The 12,491-nt window shown below is 48.5% G+C and overlaps 1 protein-coding gene across 1 annotated transcript; it reads right to left on the bottom strand.

Annotated features, from left to right (window-relative positions):
- Window positions 1-5,211: 5,211 nt before the first annotated feature.
- Window positions 5,212-12,273, bottom strand: LOC147965599 (uncharacterized). The gene is made up of 4 exons (XM_087528260.1): window positions 8,699-12,273; window positions 8,061-8,210; window positions 6,078-7,944; window positions 5,212-5,560 (listed from the first exon to the last, which is right to left on the bottom strand). Exons 1-3 carry the CDS (start codon window positions 11,585-11,587, stop codon window positions 6,097-6,099), a joined length of 4,887 nt encoding a protein of 1,628 aa, XP_087384386.1. The 5' UTR covers window positions 11,588-12,273; the 3' UTR covers window positions 5,212-5,560; window positions 6,078-6,096.
- Between the last annotated feature and the right edge of the window lie 218 nt (window positions 12,274-12,491).

Raw genomic sequence — 12,491 nt, 5'->3', positions numbered from 1 at the left:
CATGCCTTCGAAATCCATACTAATTTTTCCCAGACTACTCAGTACTAACAGGTAGCATGCAGAAATCTCAAATCTCTAACTTGAGGATAGTCACTGAGGATTAGGGGGATGCAGTGGCTGGCTTGCATGAAAGACTGTTACAAATTTGATGGCGACAAATGGTGAGCACTCTGTCCATCTGATTCAGTCTAGCTGTATGCCTCAGACAGTCTTAACAGATAGTCTTGAGTGCATCTAGGATGTCATTATTATTTCTTCTGCAGCTGCTGACATTTTCGGTTGAAATAGCATTTTTTGTCATGGCGGCATGTCAATATGCCTGGAAGAAAATCCACGAATGCCCAACTTTGTTAACACTAGTTTTACTGTTACGATTCAAACTGTTTTTTTATAGCAATGAATGCTTGTCCCAGGCTTGGCAATGATATTCTGTGGGCTGGTTAGCATCGACCATCTTACCGAGTCAGCTGGCTGGCACCTTGAATTTGAAACTAAATCAAGCTTAAACAAAGCCTTAACATGGTATTATTTTTGGCTCCACTAGAACGGCAATCCTTGAGCCCTTTACCCAACTTAGTTGGTGCTTTAATGACATTCTCTTAAAAGGCAACAGTGTAATGCAAGTGGGCCATGTCGAGCGACCCACACTGATCCATCTTAGTTCTGTCAAAGGGATATGTGCGCACAACTTAAGCCACTTGTTAGAGAAGTGAACACCGGTTAAGTGGGTGGGTTCAGTGGGTTGTTGATCCATTTTCATTTGTTGCATCCTGCTTTGCCCTTTCTGTGTGGAAATCTGGAAAATGATTCTGGTTTGGACTAATAATGCTTTCTACGTGTCAAAGGCTTTTAAAACTACTATTCTTTGGAGTGGCGTTTTGTTGATTATTGTTTCTGATTATATTTTGTTGACTTCTATTTTTGAGAGGGTGTGTTTTTATTAACTTGAAGTTGAAACTTTATTCGGAGATGCTGTTATGTCATTAGGGTGTGTTTTTATTAACTTGAAGTTGAAACTTTATTCGGAGATGCTGTTATGTCATTCTTTGAATTAAAAGCTGCACTTGAGCAGTAGACCTGATTGGATGGTGACTTTTACTAACTTTAATTCTCTAGAGTGGCGCTTTGTTGGTTATTCTTTTGAGTATATTTTTGTTAACTTATATTTTTTTGAGAAGTGTGTTTTTTGTAACTTGAAGTTGAATATTTTTTGGAGACGCTGTTACATTTTTTGGGGGGGCATTATTGAGTTATTTATCAGAAATTAGATGCAAGTTAACTTTCTTTGTCTCGGCTATAGTGCTTAGAAAAAGAAAATGTTTCCAGTCTGACATACGTGTCATGATTGCCGTGTGGATGAACTGTGCTTTCTAGTATTCAGTTTGGGCGAGGTAAACATTTTGATAAACAGACTCTTGGTAGAGTAGTAACTGCTAACAGGTGACCTGCCTTTGCCTTTGAAGGTTTTAGAACATGGTTTTCTTTAAATTGTTGTCCAATAAGTATATGATCTAATGGACGTCTGAAGGTAGGACCACCCAATTTATGAATTATTGTGTGGGTATCTTTTGAGCTGGAGCCTGGTTCAGAAGGCTAGTGACAATCTGTTCTTGCAACAAAACTGATCCGCAGGGAATGTGGATGCATCATGAAAGATAAGGGTCTGCTTTGGCATCTTCTTGCGCTTCATCAATTCTATGATATCACGATACAGTACACATGGTTAGCTTGCTTACTGTCGTGCATCTCTGCTTCAAACCAGTTACAAGCTGGTTGCATGAGTGCACTACGTGGTTGGCATGAATGCCTGATCACGTTATACCTCAGATGAATATAATAAATACTCATGTGCTACCTAGCCCTATCTTACAAACAACAAGATGGATCCCAATAGCGCTATGAGGAGATGGGATGTGGTTCATTGACCACTCATTATCAGTGCTCCCATATCCTGGATCAAGAACTCTTTTGCTACATGGTGAAGCATTTCTCTCTTTGAAACAGAGGCAAATGATTTGCCTCGTCCATTACTTAAGCAGAAGAAAGTTGCTTGGTTAATTAATGAAAGCTGGGTGAAAACCATTGCACACAGTTGAGCGGCACACATAGGATACCCCACACAAGCCTCTCCAAAGAGGGCCTCGTCGAGACAGCGCACGGGCATCATCATCACTTCTGCGTTAGAAGGTCGAAGATTGATTGTGGTGAAGTCGGAGTCGTATTGCACAGAGTTTGGATTGACATGGTGAATTATTGATGCCAGCTGTAAAGAAATCTAGTTCGGAGAAATTATTTGTATGTGCCATTTTTCTTGGTGCCTTTAAAAATTACAATTTCCGGGGATGCATTTTCAGTCGAAGTAGTATTTTCGCTGATTTGGTACATGCCTGATTGAGGATCGTGGCTTTCTTTACAGTGGGAGTACATGAGATTGATTTCATACATATATGAACATGCCTGATTAGCTGTCGGGTCATGGCATGTACATGAGACTTCTTGCTTGCACACAGACACTTCACTCTCCTCACACGCTAGCAGACTCCTATTAAAGACGATCTAGCCAGAAGATAACAAGCTGTGATGGCAATGGTGAGAGTGAGATGAAGCTAGTGGATCTGCCATCCATGCGGTAGATACTGCTCGATCTTGGCTAGAGAGGTGGATCTAAGGATGGGCTAATTCGCTATGGGTTGGGTTTGGTTCGGTTTGAACAATTATCAAATCCAAACCCAAATTTAACGTCCTTTGTCAACCCATGAAAGAAACCACGGCCAAAAAAATGTGTAAGCGTCCAAACCCGATGGGTCTATGATGTCTTCCCAACACATATACATATGATACAAGCGAAATGCGTACCAATTTTGAGATCAGCACTTTGGACATTATCAAATAAGCACAATACCGGTCTAGTTTCTCCTAAAATGACAACACGACTTCCGTCGTCTAAACTTGGATGACACGGGCGATGACCCCAAATCGCGTCGCCGCTAGACAAAGCCTGTGCAGTGATGGGGTCTTCTCCCCTGATTATGTTGCGTGGCGATGTAGAGGTCGGTGGTCGACGGTGTGGCTAGTGGCGTTACGACGATGTATGTGCGTGTGGATGCCGACGCTGCGGCCCTAGGGTGAGCTTGCCAGCACAACTTCGCGAGTGGGAGGCTGCACGTTGGGTGCTGGTCCAGGCGGCGCTCTTTGGCGTCTGTGCTCGATGGTTGGCGATTGCTTCCGCCATGAGGCTGTCGTGAGCCATATAGGTGGAGCAAGCCAGATTTGGGTCACCCCGCTTGTATGTGAATGAGGTTGTGGATTATGTGCAGTTGTGACCAGGGATGGCACACCGCTGCCATGAGAGGTTATGGGGTGGCCCATTTGCGATGGATTCATCTTGTACAACGCAGTTTGGCTCGACAATGGTCGGCGCTCGGTCGTCAGTGGTGTTCAGAAGAAACGGGATGTTTTTCGACTAGATAGAAATAGTAAAATTGAATTGATTGCCCTTTACTCTAGATCTGGCGTGGCTGGGAATTACCTAGGTGCCAGAGTTGTGGCTCGGATGTGGTTGTGTTGTGCATTGCGTTGGTCGTGTAGATGGCGGGCCACCGGGTTGGTGGTGGTTGGCGGTGTTGGTGTCTCCTCATCGTCGGCATTGTTACTCGTGATGTGTCATGGATGGAGGATGGTGCCATGGCGGAGCTCGTTTTTGGCAGTGGGTCAGGCGGCCATGCGGCTTCAGGTGTCATGGTGGTCATTGGCCGTGGCGAGATGCATGGGTGGCATGGCAATTGCGGTTTGAGCAGGAACAAGCATAATTCAGCGACGATGTGCTTGGTGAGCTCTAGGTGAAAGGCTAACACTTTTTTTTTTTGCGAGGGAAAGGCTAACACTGACTTTAGATGATGTCGACGACGAGATGTTCTTAGACATCGTTGCCCTCCTTTAAGGCATCATTGTGGATCCCCTTCACCTCACTCGTCATTTTCATCTCAGGCTCTCCGACCCAAGTTTTGTCCTTGGTCAGAGTGGCCATTTGTGTCGTTCCCGTTGCTTCCCCCTTGGGGGCGTCGCCTTGGAGGGCCCCATCTACTAAGGAGTATTAGTATTGATTAGCTCTCCTTACATATTCCCTGAGCTATGCTGCACATATAAATTGGTCCCCTAACAAATAAATTGATTGAAATTTCAGAGGATCAATAACCTATCATGTTGGCACAGGTCCAAGCTTGCGTACACACCAATATAGATTCAGCCATAGGCCCAAGTCAGCTACGATGTGCACGGCCACTAGTGCTAAAGGTTGATTCTAATGTCACAGGGATATGCAATATCATCTTTATAAAGCAGGAAGGATACATTGCAACCCCAAACTTCCACCAAGTGATGATGTCCGTATCTTTAGATCTCGTATTCTCTCGATATTCCAAGTATAAGCCTCAAGCAAAAATTGTAGGCTCACAATATCATCTACTCCAGCTGGTTGTGCAGCAGCGGTGCTAATAATCTCTCCGCAAAAATAATACAATAATCTCTCGTACAGCCATCTTGAGAAGCCATCGAGAATTAACAGCCTCTCATTTATTGATTTGATTTGACAATTACTGGCCATCTGCAAACTCATCATCTTGTCAATAAGATTCCAGGAAATACTTTGCACAAACGAGCAAATCCACGTACAAAAACACTAACGCACAGGAGCAACAGGAACAAGAATCTTACCCCTAGTGCCGGTTGTTTGGCGTGGTCGTCGCCCGTCTTCGGTTGCGCCCGCCTCGCTGCTGCGGTCTACCTCGCCGCACCCCCCTGTCGCCATGCTTCTGCGCGCTGTGGAGCTCTTGCAAGCCGCTGTGCTCCGTATCGTAGCCTTGCGCCGCGGCGCCGCAGCACCCGTGCACTGCCACGAGTGGTGACTTGCAGAAGTCCAGGGGAAGGGATTTACATATGTGTGGCGGGTTGGCGGCGCCGGCTATCTTAGGTGCTGCCATGGCGCTTATGACAACAATAGGTGAGATGTGTACTCTCGAAAAAAATACCACATATATGTTCTGTACCTGGATTCAGAGAAGTTACCTCAAGGCATGTCACAATTGTTTTTTAATAGTGAATGTTATATGTGTGTGCGTGAATCAATCGATGTAGAAAGATGGGTCATATCCTCCTTTCTGAAAACAAAAACAATTGCAAGTTGCAAACTGGGCAACTAAGTATGCAAGTTCAGACAACAACAACAACAACAACAGCTCATGTCAAACTGCAGTATGCAACAAGTTCAATTTCAGAGAATCAGGGGTCGTCCCTTATAGGAAGGGACATTAATCTCTGTACGAATTGGGATCTTGCACCCCCAAAAAACATTCTGACACTCCACCCCTCTGCTGTTGTAGGTTTGGAGATAAAACAGGCACATGCCTTGAGAAAACAAAACAAAACAACATCCTTCGGGCATCTATGTAAGACAATACAACATGTTGATAGCACTTTTTGTACAGACAGGGCGTTCCATCGCTCTCCTCTTGCAGATGCAGACACACAATTAGCTTCACCACAGGTACACCGCTATTCTACACTGCATAGAAAAGGGAACACCATCAGTTTATGTTATAACTGGTAAGTAATACCTTGCACATACATTATAGTGAAAGAGCACACTTGCTGATAAACTAATGGACATGAGTACAAGGATAAGCAATCTCACGATGAATAACTAATTCAGAAAAAAATTCTATTTTATTTTTGAAGAGCAATCTGAGTTACAATGCAAGTAGACACACATCCTCACGATGAATAACTAATTCAGAAAAAGAACTCTATTTTATTTTTGAAGAGCAGGGGGGAGGTGGGGGGCAAGGGCCCTCCCGCCTGAATATTTTCCATTTCTATTGATTTTTCTCCATTACAGAGGCGATCTCAATTCAGAATTTCTATTTTCAGTACCTTGCAAATAATTTTACTTATTTTGTTTAAGAATTCATAAATTCAGAACTTGATGGAACACCTGCTTGTGCACAAATGAGATAAAAGGATAATTACCACAAACAAATATGGAAATTGCAAACATTCTCATCTCAGAAGCTTCCACTTACCAGAGATCTATAAGTTCTATCACCACTGCGATGGGAGAATACTCACAAACATCTCTTTCAGATTTTCATCTTCAGTCATCTGTTCCAAAATCCTGTCATTGGAAATAAACTCTGATGACCGGCTGCACTCCGCAGGCTGTGGCTCACTTGAAAACAGCAATTTGGACATTTGGTCCTTCTTAGCTTGTGTGTCATATTTGGCCTTCTCCTGTGTTCCTTCTGCGATTAGGTTGTATGTATGGACAATCTTTTGTTGACCAATACGATATGCACGTCCAATCGCCTGCCTTCCAACAGAAGGGTTCCACACAACATCGAGGAGCACCACACGCGACGCTCCAATGAGGGTGATACCTTCTCCACACGCCTTGGTCGATGCAAGCATCACCTTGGCCTCGCTCTCCACATCATTGAAGGCCACCATCAAGGCTTTGCGGGTTTTAGGGGAGATTTTTCCACTCATATACATGATCTCTTTGCCTTTAGTCCAGTTGAACGCTTTTCTCAGCTGTTGCATGATCAACTCCAGTGGTTCAAGAAACTGGCTAAAGACAAGCACTCGCTCTTTTAAAGCTTGACATAGACGCACAACCTCGTACACAAACCTCGTCTTAACTCCTTCACTTGGCTTCAACCGTAACCTCTCCAATGGAAGCTCGTCCAAAACAGATGTTACTTCTTTTGGCAACTTTTTCATGCCAGCAGCGAGGGACGGATGTACAGACGCAAGAGATATCTTGTATTCTGACTCAAAAGTGCCGCTATGTGTCTTTTCTTTTTGAGGACGTTTGCCACGTGTCTTATGTTTCTCCATCATTGCGATGATCCTCTTCTGGCTGGGAAGAGGATTCAGAATCACAACAGATTCTCTTAGTCCTTTGAGGGATTTTTGAAGAATGTCGCCATTATGGATGTGCACAAAAGGGTCCAATTTTTTCCTGATCTCTTCTACCATCACATCTGTCACGTTGTGTAGTTTCGAAGAAGGAAAGAAATCCATGGCTTCATAATTTGCCGGAAGTAACAGGCTAAAGATGCTTCGAAGCTCTTCAAAGTTGTTTTGGAATGGTGTCCCGGATAGAATAATCCGCCTTTTTGTACGAACTTCAGCAAGAGCCTTAAAAATATTGCTCTCCTTGTTCCTTGGCGTGTGTCCTTCATCAAGGATCAGCAAGTCAGGCCTTTGAAGAAGCATCTGCCTCAGCTTGTCATCATCATTGCCTTCTCCTTTGGTGAGCTTCTGGAACAGGCTGTAGCTGAGTCCAATGATGCTACTCCCCTCAGCCCATGATCGCAATTTCAGAGCGCGCATATAATTCTTGTCAATGCTGCTTATGGACAGCCTCCGGGCCAATTCCTTATCATTCGAGGCCAGTTTTTCAACGGTTTTATCTCCATGCCAGTGGATATCTCTGGAATTCAGTATGTGGAAAGGTATCTTCACATTCCATTTTCTGAACTCAGTTTCCCATGTGTCAAGCATCCCCTTGGGGGCAATGATCACCGGAAAACACTGCGGGAAAAGCTCGAGGTAAGATTGAACAAATGTGATTGCTAATCTGGTCTTCCCCGTCCCTGGGGCGTGAGAGATCACACAGCCACTTAGAGTATCAGTTTTCACAAACTTCTTCACCTCTTCAATGTCAATACCTCCGGCCAGTTTCTTCCACATGAATTCAAAGGCTTCCTGCTGGTGTGGGAACATGTCTTCTCGGACACCAGGAATGAGATTCCATACAGGGCCACTTTTATGACTGCCAGTGATGTACTCTCCTTCATACCCCATTGTTGTTAGGATGCCATTAAAAATAATATTATCCATGTTCAGCTCGCGAGCCGTTGGTTCCCTTTCCGCTGAATAATTCCCCTAAATCGAGTGAAAAAATATAGGAATCATATGAGTCGATTACAAGAAGTATTGATGTTGTCGGTGAGGTCTAAGCAGTTATTTGAAAAAAAATGTTGGATAGCGCAGTGCCTTACCATAGGGGCCATTACATATTTAATTTCAAGAACAAATTTGCAGTGCTTGCACCAAGTTCCAATTTGGTCATCGGTAAATAAATCATGCTTCCCTTGACTGCATAAAGTTTTTTGGTCTGATGGAATATCTTGCCCCTGGCTCTCTTCAACCTGAAATGCAAGATGTAAGGATTGTTTATATCTGAACAGTTAACTGGAGATGATCACAAATACAAAATTTACACGATTACAGAACTTAGCATTTGTGAAAGATGTAACATGTTTGCATTTGATTTGTGAAATGAAGTAGAAGGCTTTTGTCTAAGCTTACGGGTGAAAGCTCACCCACCTGCGTTTCTATCTAACTAACGGACTGTTAAATGAGGGACTCTTCCCCCTTTAGCCAACATTTTAAATTGAAGGCCTTTGTGCTTCAAGAAAAGTAACTTTGGTGGTATTTCATATGACTCACTAGCTTCTACAGTATCTATAAGGACATTGGTATGCTAGAGCGTACTCTCGAGAAAAAGAAAACTTTTCCCGGGCACCGCAGAAATGAAATTTCCAGGATTGATAGCGAGGACTATTCTACAGCAAACAATAGTACTTCAAAGCAAATGTAGTAGTATAATGAGAAGGACTAGCAGAGAGTTAAGTACCTCATCGGAGCTGTGAGCGTTGGCATTGTTGGTTTCAAGGACAAAATCGTAGTCTCCCCACAGTTGATCCTCGAGCTCGTCATGCTCTGATTTCACTTCAGCTTCCTCCCCGAACTTGAACACCAGAGGCATCGTGTCGCCGCCGCCCTGCTGTGCATCGGCAGGAGCAGAGCCATTCCGGTAGCTCGGTATCCCGTCGAATAAGTTGGAGAGGAGGTCATTGCAAGGGATGTCCTCCTCCTCCGTATGCTTCCTCTTGCGATGAGACAGTGAGCTTTTCTTGAAGAAAATGTCATCCTGCAGACCGCGCCCCTCTGCCGCGTTTGCAGCGCGATTCTTGGCGCGTCTTGGGTTGGTAGAAGAACCAGCGTGGGTGTTGCCACGTTCCTTGGCAGCAGACTGCTGCCGGTTTGACGCTCCGGTCTTCGGCCGGCTTGAGCTCGGCCCCTTCCTGGCGTTCCTTGGGAAGGTTCTGTCGTCGTCAGGTTCAGCGTCAGGGTCGTCGCTGTGGTTGTCCTCTTCCTCTGAGAGCCCGCCTTGGGCGATCTGCTCCCGGCACCGTCTCTTCTTCTTCTTCTTCGCCGGCCTTCTGTCTTCGCCGGAGCTGTCGTCCTCGGCCGCCCAGCTGGATGGCTGAGGCGGGGGCACGGCATCCTCTGGCTCGGAGCCGGAGGAAGATGTGTCGAGCAGGACCGGCCTGCTTACAGTACCACGTTTCAGCAGTTTCTTGTTGGAGCAGCTCAGGCGCGACCGTGTCCGCTCACTGATGAGACCCCGGCCGGGAGGGGGGGCGGTGGTGTCGGGCTCCTCGACGATCCACAACCCCTCGAATCTCCTCTTGCGGACTCTCTGCAAGCCCTCGACGGCTGGTCTGGCCCTCCCACCGGCCTCGCCGTTGCTGCGAGGCGTGACACGCTGGTCCTGCCCTGCCTCGCCGTTGCGTCTAGGCGCGACACGCCGTTCCTGCTCTGCCTCGTCAGATTCTTCTTCTTCCTCCTCCCCCGCCTCCTCCTCCTCCTCCTCCTCCTCTGTCTCTGTATCTGTTGTGTCGTCAGACTCCTCTTCGTCAGCATTGTCATCAGAACTGTCGTCGTGACTGGTGTTTCCGTCGTCCTCCCCACCGGCCTCCTCCTCTACGGATTTGCATCTGCCGTGGCTATTACCATTGTCATCCTCCTTGTTCTTCCCCTTGATCACATCCACATCCTCCTTCTTCCTCTTCATCACATCATCACCCCCCTTGTTCTTCCCCTTCATCACATCCACATCCTCCTTCTTCCTCCTCATCACATCATCACCCCCCTTGTTCTTCCCCTTCATCACATCCACATCCTCCTTCTTCTTCCTCATCACATCATCACCCCCCTTGCTCTTCCCCTTCATCACATCCACATTCCTCCTCATTACATCGTCCTCCTCCTCCTCGCTATCATCCTCCTCCTCTTCCTCGTTATCGTCACTCTCATCATCCTTGTTCTTCCCTCTCATCACATCGTCCTCCTCCTCCTCGCTATCCTCCTCCTCCTCCTCCTCGTTATCGTCACTTTCATCATCCTTGTTCTTCCCTCTCATCACATCCTCCTCCTCCTCGCTATCCTCCTCCTCCTCGTTATCTTCACTTTCATCATCCTTGTTCTTCCCTCTCATCACATCCTCCTCCTCCTCCTCCTCACTATCGCCACTTCCGTCATCCGTGTTCGTCCCCTTCATCACATCCTCCTCCTCCCCCTCGTTATCTCGGGATTCCTCATCATTGTCATCTGAACTGCTCGTCTCTTCATCTCCATCGTCACCCCCGCTGTCATCAGTTACCACAGTTCTACTTCTTCGGCCGCCGTCGCGTGAACGATCACGAGACGCAACAACCGCGCCGGCCTGCCTCGCCGGCGCGGCACCATGCCGGCCTCTATGGCCGAATCTCCCATCGTCATCTGAGCTGGTGTCTTCCATCTCCTCACCATCACCTTCCTCCACGCTATCTTCGGGAACCACGGATGCAGCATACTTCGCAGCCACTTTTCCTCGGTCGCCGCTCCGCGAACGAGGGCTTGACGCAACAACTGCGCCGGCGCCGAGCTGCCTCGCCGGCGCAGCATCACGCCGGCCCCTGTCGCCCCCCCCGTGGCCGGATCTCCCGAGCCGTCCATCGTCGCTGGAATGATGAGACCGAGGACGACGGACGGCCTCGAGTCTCTTGTGCTTCCTCGACTCGTGGGAGGTTCGCGGTTCGTCAGCAGGCCTCGTCTCGAGAGCGCGACCCCCCGCCCCGTGCGCCTTGGCTCCGCTTGACGACCCTCGTCTCTGCTTCTTCGCCTTCCTGGAGCCACCGGGCGAGGAGGGCGCCGCCCTCTTGCGACCTCTCGCGCGTAAATCCTCCGAATCGCTGCTCGGACAGTAGAGATATGTGGGTCCACTACCGGAGAGAGGATCCGCCCCCCGGCCACGGTGGCGTGCGGCTACCTTGTTCGAGCGCCCGCCGCGGGTACCTTCATCGTCGGTGTCGCTGTCGAGCTGGATGGACGGCGGATTCGCGGCGCCGTAGCGGGTCGCGGACGGAGAGGACGCCGTGGCCGGGTTTCGTCGCGGTGGCGGCGATCCCGCCGCCGCGCGACCACCGACCGACGGACCCTCCCGACCGCGTTCGCGACTGCCGGGGCGGCCTCCCTTAGCGCGTCCTCCGCCTTCACCGCGTTCCGAGCGGCCGGAACGGCCCCCCTTAGCGCGGCTTCCGCCTTCACCGCGTACCGGACCGGCGGAACGGCCCCCCGTAGCGGGGCTTCCGCCACGACGGCCGCTGCGACCTCCGTCATCGTAGTCGTCGCCGTCGATGTCGATGAGCGGGACGGTCTTGCGTATCGGGAGCTCGACGACCGGCGGCGGCTTGGGCATCGCGGTGGGGCGGCGCGGCGGTGGGAGGCCAAGGGGCGAGGCGAGGCGAGGCGGATGCGGGGTTTGGAGCGGGGTTCTGCGTTCGTCGCTGGGTTGGTCACGGCTCACGAGGGGCGGGACGCGCGTAGATTTTAGGAAATCTTTGCCCTCTACGATTCGGAAGCAGGAACGGATACTGGGCTTTTAATGACGGCCCGTCTGTCATTGGCGCTCAAGCGAACTGGCGAAAGATCACCGGATTAATGCGGGAGAACCAAGCGTCGGGGCGTACGCGTTCGTCCACCCACGGCCTATGACCTGTGGGTCCCGATATTCCTCGAGTGTTTGCGCCCAGTGTTCAGCGTGCCAAATATTTTTGCGGGTGGAAAGGTCGGTGTGGATAGGCTAAGCGTATCGTATCTTTAGTAGGGAAGAACGAGTTTTACAAGATTGTCAAGCTCATTGGTAGCAAATTAAGACGCCACCCCACAATATCTTTAGGCTATTCTCTCGCGGTCGCGGTATTTCTCATGCGTACACATCGAGTGAGAATGTGGTCTGCAGTGTCCTGATTTTGCGCACAAAGATTGCATGGCACCGTGTTGTCACGCAGTCCAGGCCTAACTCACCCGTCTGTCATCCAAGAGAGCTGCTTATACATACGATCAAATTCTGTACAATCTTTGTACGACAAGACTCATCTAGTGTGGTGGGCTCAAACCTCGGGAAACAGGACTGACTCTTGTCGTACAAATCGTATGATAAATTGATCGTATGGGAGGCAGTTTCGGTCATCCAAATACGGTATTGTATAGTCAGCCAGACAGGGATTTTGCAGGTTAGAGGCACCTTGGTCTTCCACAGCCATGTGGCGACGAAGAGAATCGAGCCTTCCAATAATAGACCATAGGTGGAGCTTGCTAGA

Source organism: Triticum urartu, chromosome 6A, assembly GCF_056163025.1.
Source record: "Triticum urartu cultivar PI428250 chromosome 6A, HENAU_Tu73, whole genome shotgun sequence".
Taxonomy (NCBI): domain Eukaryota; kingdom Viridiplantae; phylum Streptophyta; class Magnoliopsida; order Poales; family Poaceae; genus Triticum; species Triticum urartu.
This window is presented reverse-complemented; position numbering and strand designations above follow the sequence as displayed.